This window comes from Trachurus trachurus, assembly GCF_905171665.1.
Source record: "Trachurus trachurus genome assembly, chromosome: 12".
Taxonomy (NCBI): domain Eukaryota; kingdom Metazoa; phylum Chordata; class Actinopteri; order Carangiformes; family Carangidae; genus Trachurus; species Trachurus trachurus.
Genome location: NC_139908.1, coordinates 18,242,400 through 18,262,589, shown reverse-complemented (window position 1 = coordinate 18,262,589; position 20,190 = coordinate 18,242,400). Strand labels below are relative to the sequence as shown.

Here is a 20,190-nt window from a genome sequence, read left to right as displayed (position 1 = left end):
TGTGTGAGAGCTGGTGGAGCTCTGAAATCACATCACTGTCTGCTTTTTCTTTTTTTTTTAATTAAAAATGACTATGGATGGATTATTACTGAATTACTCATTAGTAATTTGTATTACTTTTTCTTATGTACATCAATGTATGTTGAGCATTTCTCTTCATGTTTATGTACAGCAAAGACTCCCCATGTGTTCACCTCTGTTGGCCTGATACTCTACAGCACAGATGCCATCGTAGCTAGCTTGAGGGCGGTGGTGGTAATGGACTGTAGGAAGGCCGTCATCGACCGTGCCACACATTCGTTTACACACACTGACTCACATATACACTGTGCCCTCAGGAAAGGTCAAGCTCAGCTAACTTTGATTCATTATGGTCATTGTCAGTCCAGTCACCACCTATCACGGCCCAGAGGGGGACATCGATTTGGCTTTAGCGAAAAGTTAACCTGGCACATAAAATACTATAAGGGATCAAAGCATCAGATTTCTTTGATGATAAAATCTTTACAAAAAGGTGTAATTAAAAAACCTAAACTGACTCATGACACAAATCATAGCACCTGAATAGGATTTGATTCCTTTTCAGTCTTTTGATATTGAGTCAGTGAGGTCAGAGACGTCAAGCTTGATTTCTCCTCTAAAACACATTTTACTAAAGAGATGTTCAATTCAGATATACCTACACGCCACATGTCACACTTCAACACACATATAATGTTAATAAACCACTCCAAGAACAAATTAGAAACGCCTTCTCAACAGATGAGGGAAGTCACAGAGATAAACTGGAACTCTATTTTAGATATTGCTTAGATTAGTCACTTGAGATCTTTGCTTTATATTTGAAAATGCAGAAGAAATCATAGTTCTTAAAAGGAACATTTTTAGGACAAGATCTTTAGTGAAAGTTGTGAATTTAGCATATGAACCTTCCCATTCTTTGTATGTTCCTGAACCCCCTACAGAAGTCCATAATGCAGTGCATCTTGTGTGTATTTACAATGATACCTGATGGATGTAGTATATGAGCAAGGTTATTTCTCAACTGGGACATCGCTGTGTGACTGACTGTTTGGTTGGAGGACATGCATTATGATTCAACAACCGCTGCCATGTATCTATGTAATGTGTGTGGCGTTCTACAGCAACAGAACATCCATTACAGGAAGATGCATGTATGACCGTAGGTAATGCACAGGGGAGCAGTTGCATAATCCATCATTTTCATATCTAATTCAATAAAGTCCCAGTGGAGGGTTCTGTTAATGGCTCCAATCCACTACAGCCCAGTTTTCTATCAGCACATGCCGGTGTATATGCCATCTAAGTGTTACTGACCACTTACAGTTGTTGTTAGATACATCACATGTTAAAGTTTGTAGACCCTGTTGGCTCATACTTGTGTTATTATTTCTACCTGGTTTGAAATGTGCTGAACAAACAGTCCCGAGCCATGTCCATCTGAAGGTTCGCCCTTGAAAACTTTTCCATTCCCCATCTCTAGGTCAGCTGACTTTCTTTTATTAGCACTTCATTAAAATTCATTAATTGCTTCCTTTCTCCTGGGCGCAGCCAGAATCAAAACTGGAGCTGTCAGAAATTAGAGCAAGAGCAACTCTCCTGTGCTCCAGATACACAACCTGTGACGCCATGCTGCTGCAAACACGTCCATGCCCACCCATCTGTGTTCAGGAGACAACAGGCACACAGAGGACACCGGAGCGACTTAAAGAAGTAGACGTAAATTTTATTTACTTGTTCTGTACATAAAGGGTCAATACCAGCACAGGTGTTAACCATGGGAAATATTAACACATGTAAATGGTATAAGAAAATAAAAGGCACAATTTTCAATTCGTAAGTAAAAGACAGGCTTTCCTAGAGTATGAGAAGAGAGCACAGTAATACTGTTAATGCCATTACAAAAACAACTCAGAAGCACAAGAAAAGCGAGTTTCACCTCAAGAAAGGAACTAACCAGGGCGTATTGCTTAATTAGTAGATTTCATTATGTTTCATGAGGAAAACCCACACTGGTGTGTTTGCACATACCAGGAGGGATTAAAATAAGAGAAACCTTTATTTAATAAGGAAATAAATGACATAAAGCAGCATTTGGCCGGGCAGAGGAACCATCTCCCCAGCCAAGAGGTCATGCACAGAGGCAACCAGCAGGCATTTTTCCCTTTTGTAAATGTCACCTTAGGTACTTTTGTTTAATAATAATATCACTCATTTTAACAAAAGAAATTGCTTGATTTTACTAGCTGACTACAAACCAACAAAAAAAAAAAAAAAAAATTGGGATACAACTAAAAGCTGCACAATATTACGCTGAACGTCTGAGCGTGGATCTGAACAGGGAGCACTAGGAGGGGAAACAAGAGAGCAAAATAGTTCATTTTTTACAGCAGAAATCTAGGGGTCAGCATTGTTTGCACAACTGTTTAATCCTCAGCTCCCCCTGATCAAACAGAATTGGTTGCAGCACAGTATGAACAAAAGATGTTTTCCATCAGTCCGATAGAGACCGTTTGCATAAAAAGAGTCAAAAAATTGTGCACAGACCGAATAAAGCAGGTCAGATTCCTAAATTGACAGGAGTAACATTTCAGTCGCAATAAAACATAAGGTTAGAGAGGGGATTGCATGCACTAAAAGATGCATTTATCTTACTCTCTGAAGAAGGCATTAATGGGATTCTCATTGGCTTGCTAAGACATTTCCTCCTTCCCTGACCTATGCCACTGAAAGTGGAGCTTCTCACCTCAGCGGAAAAAGCCTTTAGTCCGAGTGCCCACACTGCGTTTTTAGCTAGCCTTGTAGTCAAGATGCTCATGGGAAGTGCTGGCCAGGGCTACTGCCATTGCTATTTGACTTTTGGGAACCTGTTTTGAAGCTTGGCACTCCTACGCAAAAAAAGTTGAAATATTATCTTCTAGTGCTTGGTGCTGTTGGCACTTAAACCTGCTAATCTCTAAGCAATGTCCTTTTAGTTCAAAAGAATGAGAAAGACAGTGAAGAGGTACCAAGTGTGCATGCAAAGTTACCCCTCACCCACCATTCATCTTCTCCATGTCATAAAAGAAAAACTTACACATAAAACTTTTGTTGATCATGTGGCACAAATAAGAAAAAAAAAAGAAATCACATATGGTCGTGCCATGTCTTAAGATAAATAAGTCTTGTCAGCCAGACTTGGGATCATGGGATCTCTAATGTCAAGTTACAACCAAGCTCTTCCACAGACTCATCTCTTCTGTGTTACCCTGACTCCAGTCACACATCACATGCACATCAACGAACCGTCAACCTGAATACCTCATGGCCAATAAGAGTGTGTACATGCGTGTGCTTGTGTGATGGGTTAAGGTACAACAGTGACTTGATTGTTTGAAGAAATGACATTTGACCGGCTGGTTAACTCCTCATAGCCTCAGTGCTCTCTCCCAAGTCCATAGGGACGTTGCTTTTCCCTACATCGTACAAATATCCTCACATCAACAAAACAAACGCACACCAACACTTTCTAAAGTCCCCAAGACTTCAAACAAATATTCAGAGAAATCAAAATTAAAAAAAAAAACAAGACAGAAATGTTGTGACGTCATCTGGTAAGTATCTATCGTGAACACACATCCTCCTACACACACACTTATACATACACACACGCTCACTCACACACTCACACTGATGCCCAGTGATCTGGAAATGAAAAAGGACTCTAATGCAAAGACACTGCCCAGCCTGGAACCAAGACATGGGGAAGGGAAGTGGGAGAAGTGGGGTCAGGTTTTAGTTTGGATCCAATGTCCAAAGCTGTAAACAGTCAAAAAGCCTTGCAACGGTTGGCAACAACAGAGGGGTCGCTATCATGGTACAGCCCCAAGCAGGCAAGCACGTAACCATGGTGACGCTGGCGGGAAAAGGTGGAGACAGCCAGCAGATTCAGGTACACATTGGTACTGGCGAAAGGTTCCAGTTGAAGGTCAGTCACTCTCATCCGGATTCTGGGGGTCTATGATTTTGACATGGGTGAATGGGAAGAGACCCCGCCGTCCGTTCACTTCTCCCTCCCACTGACCGCTGATGTTCATCCGTGTAACCTTGACGATATCCCCAACCTGAGGAACAAAGAACAGGAGGCTGAGTTATAGGAGGTGTTTATATTCAACGTTTTTTAAATATCATATAATCCATACATGAATGTCAGCATGATGCACTCTGTGGCTTGGATTTATTTCACATGCATGTTCCACACATTGGTGAAATCTAACCATCATGAATACATTTTATGTGGGTCTGAGATTCTGCTGGATGAGAAATTTTTAAAACCAACCATGAACCATGACATTGCAACATTTAAAGGCATTTAACTGAACCATCTTACAGTGACTGAGTCCATATACATTTTGTTTAGGTGGCTATGATGTGAAGTCAACCAGCCCATTCAAAAACCATTCAAGTATCACGATTTCTATTAAAGATGACTGAGTGCAGTAAGGGCACTACACCACTTTCTATAGTATAATCAATGAAGCAAAAAAGTTATGTAATGACTCAACAGTGAATCATCGTTTGCAAGCGTAGTAAAATGGCAAATGTAAAAAGTCAAAGAGTTAATTTGAATTTTAAGCTGGTGATTAACTGCTGCACCACACTGTTATTAAGAGTCAACATTTTTCATAGCCTGAGGACATGACAAAAAGCACTTTGCACACGGCCAAGGTTTATTCTAAAACCTACTGCAGACAAAAGTAACAGTGCACATGTACGTTTTCTTAACAGTCTTTTTTTTTTTTTTTTTAAGGAAAATTTCTCTCTCTGCGCATCACACTGAGGCTTAAACAGATGACAGAGGAGCACAGAGCTGTCGCTCAGATGGGTTTGTGACACTGACTGTGACCCCAATCTGTTAAAGCCATATGTTCTTTATCAGGATTAGAAGGGAAAGTCTCTACCATGAAAATCATGATTGAAAAGTGAATGGGAGGGCAGCATTCAACCCTTTAACTTCAGAGAGAGGCTTCAAGGACATCCAGTCCTAGGCATCATCTGTAACAGTAATCCTTTACGCCACTCTGGAATGACAAGAATGCTACTTAGCTGTAAAATCCTCTGTGAAATCTATACGTCAAAGGATTATTCATATATGTATGAAAAGACTTTACCTGATTCAGCCCTTTGAAAGAATAGATTATGATTCATTAAAAAAAAATAAAGATCTTTAAAGGTGGAAAAAGGCAAGCCCTTGAAAATGTCAACTTTCAATTTCCATAAAATGTTAATTTCCGACTGCTGGATCCGTATTCATGACATTTTAAAAAAGGGTTAACAAAGAAGTATCCATTCCATTCAGAAATGATTTTCTGTTTTGCATGCAGGCTTGTCAACCTTATGACCATGGGAACCTCAGGGTAAATAAAATTATAGCAAAGTCCTTGTAAAGAATAAAATCTATCTATTATAAAGGCAGAAATGAAAAGCAGACCAGCATTGTGCAATAAAGAGGAACTAAAATAGCCTAAATATCAGACTCTGAAATATAGAGGCCATAACCTGATTTGTTGGGGACTGCCTGTCTCTGAGGTAAATAAATAATGACTCTGAGCTTCTGCTTCTTGAACCCCAGAGGGTCCAAAATAGTCTCAGTACAAAACTACAGGGTTTTTCGCTGTAAGCCATTAACTACTATGAGCCAAAGGCAGACACAGATAGAAAAGACAAGATGGGACGTGGTAAGGTATGCGTTTCCAGTGAAAAGCAAGTTTGAAAACAGTGAATCAAAAATACCACAGGAAATCCTAGATTTCAGCCAGGTAGTTTTTCCCCCCAGTACGGCTTTCTGGGGTTTCTGGTGGCTTTCTTGTCAGACTTACGCTAATTACAACATTGACTACTCAATTTACAGCTATGTACTCACTAAATGTTCCAAAAACTTTCAGAAGACTGAAATAATGAAAGTGCTTGACTTCGAAATTAGTCAGGGAAGTAAGGTTTGTTTTTAGACAGGAGGTTGTGGTATAGGAATTGAGGAACAAAGGCATCCCAGAAGAGTAGTAATTGTACCTGCACTACACTGAGTGTATAAAAGAAAAACATACAGAGGACTGAACTATCCATTTGCTAGTCTTCTGGGGACTATTAACACACCAGCCATGCAATGACAACTGTAGCACTAGCAAATAAAACTAAAAGGTCAGGCAAAAGGATTTATTTATCTAAACCGTGTGTTTGCAGGATCATCATCTGTCTGTCCATCTTTGAGCTGCACACTAAGCACTACAGCTTGCATCACTCTAGTTGGAGAGTGGCAGACCTAATAGTCTTCATATTAACTCTTGTACCCACTGGAGTTCACTAGAGGTAACTTGATAACTATTCAGCACAGTGTTCATTTCACACATACCAACAGCAGTTCCTCGTAAATCCTACAAATCCATTTCTTTATCCATATCATATACTGAACTTAGTTGAACCAGAGGAACACACAGCTGAAGATCAAGCTATATCATCATATGGCAGTACACTCAGCCATGAGTGCACTGCTTGATGAGTTGACTTGTATGAAGCCAATAGTGAGGTCAAAGAGAACAAAAAGCCACATCTCAACCGCCATCTTTGAGTCAACCCTACCAGAATTTTCACGTCGAGTTGAGAGGATATTTGTCTTTATAAGCAAAAACCCTCGCGATCCAAAACCTCCAGCCCATGATAATTTGCATCCATATCACATTTTTCCTTTATATTCCTCCTGTCCGGTTGTATATCTCCATCTCTTCAGAGCTGCTACAAGAGCACATACTTGAGTGCAGGTTTAGTGAAATATGGAAGTTCATAGAGAGCGTTTTCACAACAGCGGCACATATGAGGTGTGGTAATGTGGGTCTGAGAACGCTGTTGAAAAAAAAAAGGCGACGTGACTCAACCTATATTCTCTCGGCAGCTCTGCAGCAGCCGTGATCACTATCTGAGTGGACATCCTCATTTCCATTCAGCATTTTTCTCACATGTTAAAAACAAGTTCTGGCTTTTTGCAAGAGCTGCAGCTGACCGAGTTAGGGCGTAGAAGCTAAAAATAAAACGAAATGAAAAAATAAAATGTTTTGCATTGACTGAGCCGCATCACTAATTCAATACAAAATGTCTGGGATGAGTCAAGCACATATCTTTCAGGCCAACTTAGGACAACATTAGGATTAACACGAGGTGTACATGAGCAACTGATGTGGAAATAATTCATATATTTATACATGTGACGCTGTATTTTGCACATTCTCTTTTCACAGGTAGACACATATTTACCTGGTGTTCAAGCCATTTAACTTGTGTTTGAACCATTCATTTAGTATGAGCCTGCAGTCTCCAGTCAGCAGCTGTAGCTTCACACACTTGACCGCTGCACTGCATGATCTAACAGGAAACCGTAACACAAGGGCCAAATAAAGTTTTGTTTCACTTTCTGCTCTCACGTCCCCTCGCTTGACTGTTCATGTGTGTCCCTCTCCCTCCACTGCCCTTTCTGCCTCTATTTGTGGAGTTGGCTAAATTAACAAGTAATTATTTTTATTAAATTGGGGGTTTCGCCCCTCCTCACTGCTGCTGTCAAAATGAGATGGGCCATGATGAGCAGTGGAGGTTGCACACACCGGTCCGCCGACATATCGTATTGACCCATTCAACGTGCCTAATGCTAATGAGGCATTAGGCATTTCCTTATTTAATTGTTGTTGTTTTTTTAAAAGGGAATACACTGGAAAGAGTAGAGCAGAGACTATCATTGTTAGAGGGAACTTTAGCAAGAATACTATTCACCAGGTTTGCTCATGCTCCAAATTTACAACCTAATTTCTGTATAAGAGTCATGGTGACAAGTGTATCACCGTACCCAGCTGTGGCGGCCTAGATTAGTTCCTCCATCCACTGACGCACTGTGATGTCAGTGAATGGCAGCAGAGGTAAACCAAGATACCCTTCATTTTCATCTCTCCCTTGAGGGCATCACCGCAGCTCAGTCTGCTATCAGAGCAGAGCTTTTCAGAGAGACCCACTATAAATGTTAAGTGCATACTGAGCATTGCAATCACATGCTTCAACATGTTACCGCAGTCAAAGCAGATTTGTGTAAGCCCGGGTGAAGTGCTGAGAAATGCAATGCAGCTGTGAAATGCAACAGTGCAGCTGCCTGATTAGCAGCTAGCTGGTAAGCTAGCAGGGAGACTGAGCCTGAGCCACTAGGGGCCAGAGATGACCGGGAGAAATCCAGGATCAAACTGCCCAGTCAGGGAATTACAAACAAAAGTGGGCCCACCGACTCTTAATTTGCAGATTTCCAACAAAAAGGAAAATACAAATACGTTAACATAGATACACGTACCATCCAGACCTCCAACATCTGCTGCCTTACCCAAACTACCACTTCTTGCCCAATCAGAAGCCAGAGAATCATCTACCACCATCCCAACAACATCAGCATGTAGCACAATGCCAGTGGTCACAACAAGTTCAAGTCAACCAGACCAAGTCGACCACTTGTAATAACCTAACATGGGCGACGTATAAAACAGCTTGCCTATCTGAGGCTTCACACCCCACACCCAGAAAATAAAGGGCAGCCAGAGACCAGAGCTGCTACTGCAAGAGCATAGGCTGAAATGTTAGAGCCTGGAGAAGAACCACAAGTTATCTTGAGACTTTTTTCACACATAGACCAACAAGCCTGCTGTGGTAAAGCTGTAGGCAGTGCTGGTGTTTCCCCCCCCATCCATTGTCATTACATGCAACTCACTCCTGCACTGTCAATGCAGAACTCAAGTTATAGATTACGAGAAGTTGTGCAGTACTAGAAATAGCCTGCTCTAGGTGATACATGGAAAGTCAATTTTTTAGTTGTGTTCTTTGTGGGCTGTCCAAGTTGGAGACATTTCCAGGAAGTAAGTGAAATTGAAAGAATTGCTTCACCCCATTGTCTCTCTGCTTGGATAGCTTAGCCCATAAAAAGCATATTGCATATACGAGCGTCAACGTGGTTCACATGCTTGACAAGCCTACATCTCTCCCACTAGAAGTCTGACGTGTGATGATTTGAGGAACACAAAAATCTTCTGGCAGCCTCTGAGCCATCATCTAATCACTGCAGCAATGTGCTTACTGCATTCAAACACTTCTACACTACACAATGACTACAAATAGTTGACTTTAGGAATACAAATTTGTATTAAATTATCCATTGCTTATTGTGTCTCCAACTGCAAATTATGAAAATAATATGAGGTTGTGTAGCTTTAACCAGATAAACTGCTACAAGTTGTGTCTCCGGTACTTCCTTGGCATGGACATTTACTGCATAATATTGCAGTTCAAACAAAGTAATTTGTTTGTAAAGTAATAAAGTGCTGCTTCATTAACACACAGTGGTTCAGTGATGTGTTGCCTGTAACACCTGATCTCCAGCTAAAGCAGCAGCTCATCAGAGCATGTTTTAAAACACAGGTCAGAAGTTAGTGCATTGCCCAGGAAGATGACACAGAACTTAAATATTTCAGATGAAACACATTTTACAATACCTCTAGAGCGAGAGCTGTCTTATCGTAGGCACAGGGCACTCGTCTCTGAATGGCCTTCGCCATGACTGGACCATTCTGCATGGACGGTAAAGGGGTGATAACTGCCCCAGGTGTGCCGGGGGGCAATGGTGAAGGTGTCTGGGGCTGAGCATAGGCGTGGACGAGGGCGTGGGAAGGCTCGGGGATCCCGTAGCTGTTGGAGTTGCGAGATGATCCATGGGAAGGCTGGCCAGGATGGGGCGATGGTCGTACCACTTTCTCTACGTAGGGCACGGGGATCATCCCCACACGCCCCTCTTTACTCTTGGCACTCCACCACTGCTCCTCTGGCTTCTCTAGGATGATAAGGATCTCCCCCTTCTTGAAGGGAAGATCCTCTGCATCGCTGCCTGTGAAGTCATATAGAGTCCGCACATACTCCAGGTTCTCCTCTGGGCCACCCATGGGCTGGATGGGACCACTCACTGTGCTTGGGTACCTTGGGAGATCACAGTAATGGAGGCAAAAGAGGGATATAATGTGATATCAGATAAGAACAGAAAGAATGACTACAGAGAAACAGATGGACCTACTGTGTGTACTCTGATGGATTTTCCTGTAGTATCACATATTTGACTTGATTATTTTTAACAAAAGCTTTATATACAGCCAATTTCACATTAGTACGACTCTGACTTGCATGTGGCTCTCCAAGAAACCCTTCATAGGGACTTTTACTAATGTTGTATACAAGTGGGTGACAATAAGGCTCAAACATGAGCAATCCTAATACCTAATATGTGACGAGATATTAAAAATGTGCACATATAGAAGTATATGTGTGCACTTCACAACATGCACAATCAGTGCTATATATGAACAGTTATGTTAGGTTAAAGACATTGCTGTAAGCAAACATTGCTAATAGAGTACATAAACCTACAAACCACAGACTTTACCAGCATCATGGCTGAAGACTGTTTATGCTTTATGCTTCCTGGTGCCTTTGGACAACGCAGGGCCTTAGTGAATACAGTAAACCGACAGTGTGACTGTGACAATTCAATCACTAAGCAAACTGAGTGTTTCCAGAAATGACTGGGGTCTTAGGCTGAATGTGGGTTAGTACAGGTTGGCCTAGATCACACAGTCTTTAATAGCAGTCTATAACAATAAAGCTCAGGAGGTTTGACATTTCATCAGGCTGTCATCTACAACAGTGTTGGTAAAGTGGAGGGGTGCTGGGTGGGTGACCTCCCTACCTGGGTGCTGGCTCTATCAGAGTGGTCGTGTCCAGGTAGTGGATTTTGTAGAACTCCAGGAGAGCGGGGAGGTGCTCAAACTCTTGGTCGCCTATCTTGAACCTCTTGCTGGGCAATGAGTTGATAATATAGTGAGACACTTTGGAGTTTTCAGACACTGACAGCACGTAGTCACCGGGGCAGGTCGACGAGTCTCGAACAAGGAACATGCCATGTCTCTGTCCTTGTAACCTATTCTGTGCCTCCTGTCGTGACACGGGTCCAAAATACCAGGCGGACCGATCAGACGAATCAAACCGCGCAGACATTGCTATTCAAAAAATAAATTAGTATCAGTTTACACAAAAGAAAAAAAAAATACAAAAGAGGAGAATAAGTTAAAAGCTGTATGCGTGTTGGAGTTGGCCAATCGCTGCAAAATTTGAGGATTTGGAAGATGCAGGGCAGGGCATTCGTCTCCCTGTGAGGTTTTTCGAGTGATTTCTGCACAAACGCCGCAGGCTCCGGAGACCTCTGATTTAAAACAACAAACAAAACAACCTGACGTCTTCACAGACAGGCTGCCACTGGCTTGGTCCAACTTTGGAGCATAATGTGGTTCCTGTGTTCAGCAGTCAACTGGCTGAGAGGTTGTTTGAGCGGCCAGAAGTGAGATGTGGGAAAAAATTGGATAAATAAAAAAAACAAAAACAACTTACAAACATCGACGGAGGCCCAAAGCAACAAATGATCAATGAAGCTTCCCTTTTTCGTTCCGCCTTCCGAGAAAACACCAGGCTTCTCTTCTAATAATTTATCTCCTCCACTCAGTGTCAGTTCAGAGAACGGAAAAGGTGGCCTCAGTTTTTCATCTGATATATCCTCATGTCTGCAGAAAAAAGGGGGTTGCCAGACACCGCGGGTCGCAAACGAAGTGATTACTTGTTATCTTCTTGATCTTACGGCAAGGCACACGTCATGGAAGAGCGTTTTTGAATCCCTTTCGTGAGTCGGGGCAGACTTTTGAGGCAGCACAGCAAAAAAATGGCGGCCCGCAACACGTCTTCACACAAAAAATTATTTCACAGCAGCGGCTCGTCTCCTGCGCGTGCATCTCAGGAGCCCGTACGTTACACCGGAGCTCTCGCGTGCATTCCCCCCGACCGCTCACGAGGGATAAGCGGCTTAAAAGATGCGATATTTTCTACTTTCCACTTATTTCTGCTCGTCCCCCCCTCACCCGAGCCACCAGAAGTGCGAGTACGAGACCGAAAAATGGCGACGAGAGGGCAGGTCCCGCTTTCTATCTGCACGTCACTGACGCCTGGAGGAGGGGGGTGGGAGGAGGAGGAGGAGGAAAGGGGTTGGGCGGGTGACGAGGACGCGGCCCCGCCACCACCACCACCACCACCACCTCCCACCCCGGTGCAGACAGCAAGGTGTCAATCATGTTTCCATGACACAGCTGGAGAACATTTTGATATGACAAACTACAGCAGTGTGACGCCGAGTCAAAATACGTTACAGGCCCATTCAGAAGAGCACCCCCACCCGGTGTTGTGTTGTTACCCTGCTGTTGTATCCTAGTTTTCATTGTTGTGACTTTTTCTTCTGAAGCAATGTGTGGATGCAATTTGACATGACATGACTACAATTATTATGATGGAAGCTACATACATCAACCCTCAAATTATAATTTTTACATCCACACATTTTATGTCCCAACCAGAATAAGTACTAATTTGTGTGATTACTGATGACAATTTTACAATCAATTTCTATATCATATCACATGGATTCCTAAATAGACAGACTAAAAAATAAATAATAAACATGTCCAATTAATATTAATCTGTTATGATGTATATGAGGATTTCTTTCTCTTTTGTGTTATGTCTGTGGTTTACTGTGGCTTTGTGTAAGGCTGTTGTTTAAACAGTACAGTATATTTGCTCAGTCAACGGCTATTTAGTAGGCTACCACCAGTAAAAAGTTTTTTACATATTTCCCTATTTTCATTTCCTGTTGCTTCCCAACTTCCCCCTCCATTCAATCTCATAATAAGTATTATCTGGCACGGAACTGTGACATCGATTTGGAGCTCCCCAAACCTACCCAACCCACAACACAATATGCTGAAAGGGAGAGAGTGAATTTAAATGCAGCGGACAGTGCCACCAAAGGAGCCTTAATAAAGAGTAACACAAACAAAAGATTGCGTCAGAAAAACACAGACTGCCATGACGAGCCGTCTGATGCGGCAGGACCACGTCTTGCTCACTGATGGCAGTTAGATATATAAAGCGGTAGTTGTGTTTTTTCTGGTTATTGGAAGTTTTGGGTGACCATGCCTCACGAGGCTGCAGCTGGCACAGAGCTGCTCTCATCACTGCAACACTGTCTGAATTTTAATAGATTTGCACCCACTGGGTCTTACTGGCTAATGCCTGCCAATTCCCACATTTCCACAAAGACGCAGTGATGCAACAAATTAGGAAGACAAAAAACAAAAAAACAGCTTGCTCCTCCTCACAAGTATGAGTAAAAAATACTGATATTTACAGACACATTGTTTGATTGCGGATTTACACTATAGACTATTATTTACCCATATACAGTTGGTTTAATCCTTTGTTTTAAACATATAATGTGATTGAGATTGCAAAAAGTGATGACATCTAATCATTTAGACATTTTTTGGTGAGGTAATGATTTGGATATGTGGATAATCTTGTTTTTGTCACTATACCAAATGCACAAGTAGAAAATACATAAATTAATATCATATCTGTGATGTTTTACATGTGAGGCTAAGGAAAGTTATGGTATACCTGTGTGTGTCCTGCTCATTCAAAGGCGTTAACTGAATAGATGTATTTTCAGAAACACCTCCATCTAGTGGGTGCATGCAAGAGGTTTGTCTACACAACACTGATGTTTCTTTTTTTTTTTAGCCTGACTGTAGCAGGTAGGTTTGATACACAGGGAGCTGTCAAATTGCAGCTGTGGCCTTGAGCACAACTGCTGAAGCACAAAAGCATACAGGGAGGCCTTGACAGTTCTTGCCAATAGATGTAAGCATATCTTGTGACTCCTCTGATTTCAAAGACACTTTTAAGAGCAAAATCTGTGCCCTTCAGGAACAGGATTGGTTTTCTAACCAGTACACATCATCATTACAAATGTGCCTAAAAATAGAAATCACACACCACTGCAGAAATGAAGAGAGAATAGTACAAAATCTATTCAAATATTGTTTGTAATATTCCAAAGCGAAGGTTTTCCCATTTCTGTTTTTAACAGTTTTTCACTTCAATAATGTACAGGTTTGTAAATCTTTCTATTAAAACTCAGCAAAATTGGCAATGTTCATGTTTGTAAATATTATCTTACACATTACTAAGGGAAAATGAATGACCATGAAAATGAAAAAAAAAAGGGTTCTGAAAACTGTGGGTAACTGTATCAGAGTAACAGATTTGAATAGACACCTCTTCATTCAATTGTTTACGTGCACACAGGTTGTTTCGTTAACTTAAAAAGGCAAGGCCTAGCCAAGGTCGTGAGGAGATTTAAAGATGTAAATTTGCAGAATGCATTGAAGTTGAGCTTTAAACTGTGTGGTGAATGGCCATTTTAAACCTGCTTGGTGAGCCATCGCATAAATGTATCATTGCTGAAATTGTAGGTAAAGTCACAACTATTGCAGCAGGAGATGTTACTGAAGTAGATGTAGCCGGTTAGATCAGACCCTATATGTTACGTATAAAGACAGTGGATTACAGAATAATAATTTGGTTTCAGTATGAATAGATATCTAAATTGTTCAAGAGGTGGAGTAACACCAGGTCAATTCCAGTAACTGTCTGCCCCGCCTGGCTGCATGCAGTTCTTAACCTGCCCTAGGTCATTGCACAACTACATGCAAAGTTTTGTTTCATGTTACAAGACCAGGTGCTTTTGCATTTGTTGACTTTCACATGACTGCGCAGAATTGCTGAGGGAACTGAATCCACCAGTGCAACGTGACTGGCAATTTATCTATTCATGTGTTTTATTTAACTAACAGCACTGCAACTATACTTTGATCCCCTTGACACACATCTCTCAAAACTGTTGAAACATGATTATTGTTATTTCACGATAATTTCATTGGTTTTTGTAGATAATACATATAAAGTTGCCTGACATTTGAGTTTTAGATTCCTCCTGGGCGAATATAATGATATCTATAGCACTTATTAGAACGTATCAGAAGTCAAGAAACAGAGACAAATTGACACAAGCAGGGACCAGTTTCACTCCTTCCCCATTGTTCAGCTCATTGCGTCTTGTGATTAAAGTTTTTAAATAACCACTTCCTCATGGCTTTAGCTAAAACTCCACATACCGCTGCAGATTCTCTGCAACAAATGCGTGTTCAGAGGTCTCAAGCCAGGCTCATGTTCCATTTCCTCATATTGAACATTTGGGAAGGTTTAATTTTGGTAAGTTAATAGAGAACTTCTGTGGTGGTACTGACGATAGTGCAAGTCAGTGTGGGAGTTTTTCTGGTGTTAAGGTAAGCCAATGTTCTATTTGTTTTGCACAATTCGAAGTATATATTTATATCTATGTATATATAGTGTACGTGTCTGTGTTATGCAGACTATGTCCGTGACAGAACCAACCATCTGACAAGGCCCATTCAAAAACCAATGTGGGTTATGTGTCATACAAAAATGACTCATAAACCATCTGTAGGATCAGAATTGCATGTTTGTATCAAAATGCAGAAAGATCTACACTAAAAATCACACTTCTGTATTACATCATCTCTCATTGACAAGCTGACCACTTCCGAAAAGGAAAATAAAAAAGTTCTCTTCTCTCATCTTCAATGACATCATAGTAAATTTTCACAATAAAACTCATTACTTTGATTTCTGGAACACGGAAAGCGGCACTGATGTTATTATTTTAGGATAAGCCCTTTTGCATATTCTGTGTCACACAGGTCATCACATGCACCAAACAGTGAATAGTGCACATAAAAGGAATGTAGAAAAACAAAACAAAAAAACATACAGGAATAGCCACCAGGCTGGTGGAACAAAACACAAGGATGGTGTTTTTTTGTGTTATGACAATTTATTATTTTGAAAAAGTGCTGCTTGAGTAACAAGCCTGGTTGCTTCTTGGTGTTTTTGCTTTTAGAGGCTTTACTTTGGTTGTTTGCAGAGACAAAGGTATTTAATACTTAGATGTTTAAAAAGCCACACTATCAGTTTGACATAGTTTAGCAGCTTTACAACAAAAGTGTAGTGAAAACCCAAATAAAACTGCTTTGGTTCATTGTGCAGGGTTTAAAATAAGCAGCCCCTGTTCAGATGTCCTAAAATGCAATGTTTGGTAAAAATGAACAAATACATAAGTTTATCATCTCCAGTACAAAGTTATATTTGAGACATTCTTCCCCCTCTTTTTGAATATCATGACTAAGGATTTTTAGAAGAATCGTGAAAATTCCAGCCCTGAGGTGGGTGCAGCTGACACTGTGGTAGTTTTGATCCATCACTGCATTATCCTTTTGAAACGGTCTCTCTGCAAAGCACGAGCCCTCCTCTGTCTTTCTGCAATGGTTGAACCAAAGCTCTGCTTGAGGGCTGGGAAGACCACGCCAGGCTGAGAGGGTCCTGACCTGGGAAAAGACACATAATGTGTGAATTTAACTCAGAGGGCTGCTGCTTTTTGGCATGAATAGCATCTTTGAGAAACCTCTGTATTGGTTAGAAGTATTGGTGTATCTGAGCAATCTGTTGCATAAATAAAAAGTGGTAGGGTTAAAATTTATGACGCACTGCAGTGAGGGTCAGATGTACATACGTTTTTTCTGGATATGTCTGAAGACTAAGTTTTGGAAACTTCTTCTCCTCAAAAGGTTTTCTGAATAGAAAAAAAAGAGATAAACCATTAACACTTCTTCCAAGGATACTTGAAGATGGTGATGATAATACTCCATCACTTTACCGTGTGCCATCAACAAGGTAGGCCTTGGTCAGTATGTAGTTTTCTGGGGTGATTTTCTTGCTCAGAACGATATCTCTCAGCAGCGCCTTCACACGTATAATCTTGTGAAACAGAGTTGTTTAAGTGTCTCCTCAGATATACTGTGTTTTTTTTTTTACATTTATAACACTGGAAAGCAGAGTTTGATGATGGTACTTACTTCCTGAGACTGTAAACTGTTCGCGTTGTAGAGCTGCCGGATGATAACCTCACACTCCTGGAGAGTAGGAGCGCGCGGTGGCTGGGACGGGCCGCTGTCAATTCGTAGAGGCTGTAATGAAGTGATGAGGCCCCCCTTCACCTCGGGGCCCGGGTCCTCCTTGGCAGATCCTAGAATTTCGCTTCCTTCGCCAAGGCTTCTCCCCAATACAGTGAGATCATATTAATGAAAATTTACAGATTTAAACAGCTGTGGATTGAGGCTCAAACTAATCCGACGGCCTTGTTCGTATGGCCAGACAAGATCATGGTGTTGCAGGGCTGTGTTTAAGGGATAGTTCAACGTTTTGGCAAATTGGCCCATTGCCATAATCCCTATAGTCATAGCAGTAGGTTTGTTACCTTTAATTGTCGGTGCAAGCTATTTTTAGAACAGTGGAGCAGAGCCGCGAGCTGCTCAGAGCTATGCTACGGAGGCTAATGGGATTTCTTGGTTTCCCTCATCAAACTCACAATCAATACACAATCCAACAACTCCAAAATGCTCTCATGGACAAGTTGTGACCTGCACATTCACCATGCTATGAGATAATAACGGAACGTTATTAGACAGAGTTGTTTTCGAGGCAAATGCAGAGACTGCTGCTTGCCGAAAACTGCCCCTGACGGAAACACGCATCAGCTGTTTTGCATGAATTTAAGTTTAAAAGCTAATCAAGAGTGTAAAACATGAAGCTGGTACAAAAACATAATCTATTTTGTAATGATATAATGTCATATCTTTAATGCTACCTTGTTGTTGTCCAATATTTGGAAGGTAGCAAACTTTTTGTGATTATTCAGGCATCTCTTTGCATGATTTCCTGTTTCACCACCTGTAACTTTACTACAGTCAAATACAGCGGGGCTTTTGCATTAACACACACTAAAAGCCTTGGATAAGAAGATCTGTCAGAGTGAATAATGTTAGTTTACATAAATATTTCATTTGCTTTATGTGCTACAATATACTGTATTATTCAGTACGTTCAGTACTATGTTTTGACTCATCTCAAGCTCAGGCTGTCAGTACTTCTATAATCATTTAATAAAGCAGGTTAATGTGGATAATACTCTGGTGTCTGAGGAAGCTGCAGAGCAGACCACCAATTAAAACAACATGTAAGTGAGTGTGAATCTGATATACCGGTAATGTAAGCTATCAGCAATACATGCAAAAAAGTGATGTGGACATACCTACAGCTATGTTTTCCTGGTCTTCATGATTAATTAAATATACCAACCTCATACATGTAATGGGCTCCTCTGACTACCTTAGCTGACTGATATTTACAATTAATGCCGTTTGGCATCATATCCACCTTAATGATTCATTTAGTTTTTTAGTTTTTTTTCTAATGTGTGGATATCGAGGAAAATAATACTGAAAAACAATCACACTATATCAGTGTTGAGATAAGTAGGCAGGTAGAGCCCTGAATAATGATCAGATGTAGCTGATTGGAGATTCACCTTAATGCTTGGTCCTGTGAGGGTCGCAGGTCTTGCAGCGGCTCCTCCAGGTAGAGTCCGGTACGTGCGTCACTTCCCTGAGTGGGTGGCCTAACACCTCGTCGACTGTGGGCCGGCCCTGGAAGAAAGACGACCCAGGTCAGATACTGTTTAGTGCTGTGGTCTAAATTTGACTTAACAGACTGAATTTCATGTGGTAGACTTTTTAAGTTGACCTGAAGTAGGTTGGTATATTGTGTATACCTAGGTAGCTATCAGTTTTATAACTTCAGTTATATGAAGCAAATGCTGGCAATATAAGTCATAAGAAGGACTGAGGATGGATTTAGAGGATAAGAGCCAAAATCATATATGGTTTGTTAATCTATAAACATCTTCTCAATTGAATTCCCATAAAATATCAAGCCATATCTCATGATATAAAATTACATATCCTTTTTTTTTTTTTTTTTTTTAATCTATATCATCCTTGTCTACTTCAATTTACCCCAGCCCTGTAAAAACATTGGTTGTGCATAGCAGGGTGAAACAGAAACAACAGTGAATCTGGATTATATCTTACCTTTTCTACTTGGTTTTGGAGGCTCCATTATCATCTTGTACTGCAACTCTGCAACATTCATATCAAGATAAAGTTCAGTGCATGATATACTGCAGGGAGGCACAATCTTCTAACACGGTGCTAGCAAACAGCCTATGTAACCATGGGGGCCTCTGTGCTGTGATGGTGTGAAGACAGATGACCGAGGAGACTCCTGGCGGGTAGAGAGGTGCAGTTAGATGAAGCACCATGTGGCCTGTTCAATAATGTGACACTGGATCTGTGTGCACCTCCCACAGAGAAACCATCACAGGTTGCTATGTGACCACTGTACCGAGATTGAATGTCTCTCTTGTCAACACCTTATCAGGAGACAGTCAGGTCTTTGTCACCAGCTTGCATTCATTACATAAAGGGTGTGTGCACCACAAGTTATTGAGTTCATCTCTTGTCAATATGGAAAATAATGACTGGCAATAGCCCTTTTGGGCCATGTGTCAATTGTCCATGAAGTCGCCAGTTTCTTGATCAACAGTTTCCACTGGTACAGGATGTGTCTGTCAGAACAGCCAAATCTGAGAATATTATAGACAAGCATTTTAAATCTCATTTTCTTTGACATTGTCACAATCTTTGTATATCATACGTTTATTCTTAGAAAGAGCTTTCTGTATACTACTTTGTAACTAATGTACGTTATACTGATTTGTTTTTCTTTTTCACAAGACTATGGTATAGCACATCTCTGTCACTAACCCAGCATGGCAGCATATACCAATTACTACCCTGTAATTTAATTTTCAGCATATCAGAATAATTAGTGATAGTTATCCCAAATTAGTGAATTATATATTCACTTGAATGCTTTGAATAAGAAGATCCAAGGCGTTCAAAACTAGAAAGAAAAGGCGTAATGTTTTTCATCCACAGCCACAGCTTTCTTCACCTTTATTCTCCCGTCTGAGATACTCTATCTCTGCATGGAGCCTCTCAAGAGTTTCCTTGTGTTGTTGCTGCAGGAACTGGATATTCCTCTCCATTGAGGCGACGCGGGGGTCCATGTCGCAGGACGGCTCCGCTGCTCTTCCATCTCCTCTGTCCGTAGGCGGCACCGGAGGTAACGGCGGCGGCAGTAAACGTCGTG

At 41.2% G+C, this 20,190-nt stretch overlaps 2 protein-coding genes across 3 annotated transcripts; both read right to left on the bottom strand.

The window, feature by feature from the left end:
* Positions 1-1,773: 1,773 nt before the first annotated feature.
* On the bottom strand, positions 1,774-12,049 carry crkl (v-crk avian sarcoma virus CT10 oncogene homolog-like). 2 transcript variants are annotated; one of them, XM_083984125.1, is made up of 4 exons: positions 11,506-12,049; positions 10,808-11,117; positions 9,567-10,044; positions 1,774-4,124 (listed from the first exon to the last, which is right to left on the bottom strand). In XM_083984125.1, the coding sequence occupies exons 2-4, from the start codon at positions 11,113-11,115 to the stop codon at positions 3,990-3,992; spliced, it is 921 nt and encodes a 306-aa protein (XP_083840251.1). In that variant the 5' UTR covers positions 11,116-11,117; positions 11,506-12,049; the 3' UTR covers positions 1,774-3,989. The 2 variants fall into 2 exon arrangements, with proteins under 2 accessions (XP_083840251.1, XP_083840250.1); XM_083984124.1 differs by having other exon boundaries at positions 10,808-12,049.
* A 4,290-nt stretch (positions 12,050-16,339) lies between these two features.
* ccdc74b (coiled-coil domain containing 74B) lies at positions 16,340-20,122 on the bottom strand (the record flags this gene model as incomplete). Its single annotated transcript, XM_083984213.1, has 7 exons — positions 19,993-20,122; positions 19,068-19,115; positions 18,506-18,623; positions 16,995-17,190; positions 16,796-16,896; positions 16,652-16,711; positions 16,340-16,466 (listed from the first exon to the last, which is right to left on the bottom strand). The coding sequence occupies exons 1-7, from the start codon at positions 20,105-20,107 to the stop codon at positions 16,340-16,342; spliced, it is 765 nt and encodes a 254-aa protein (XP_083840339.1). The 5' UTR covers positions 20,108-20,122.
* Between the last annotated feature and the right edge of the window lie 68 nt (positions 20,123-20,190).

Coding starts and splice junctions, on each gene's coding strand:
- crkl (XM_083984124.1), bottom strand. CDS start 11,115: ATGTCTGCGCGGTTTGATTCGTCTGATCGGTCCGCCTGGTATTTTGGA. Junction 10,045..10,807: donor CTGATAGAGCCAGCACCCAG/GTAGGGAGGTCA, acceptor TGATCTCCCAAG/GTACCCAAGCACAGTGAGTG. Junction 4,125..9,566: donor AGACAGCTCTCGCTCTAGAG/GTATTGTAAAAT, acceptor TTTGTTCCTCAG/GTTGGGGATATCGTCAAGGT.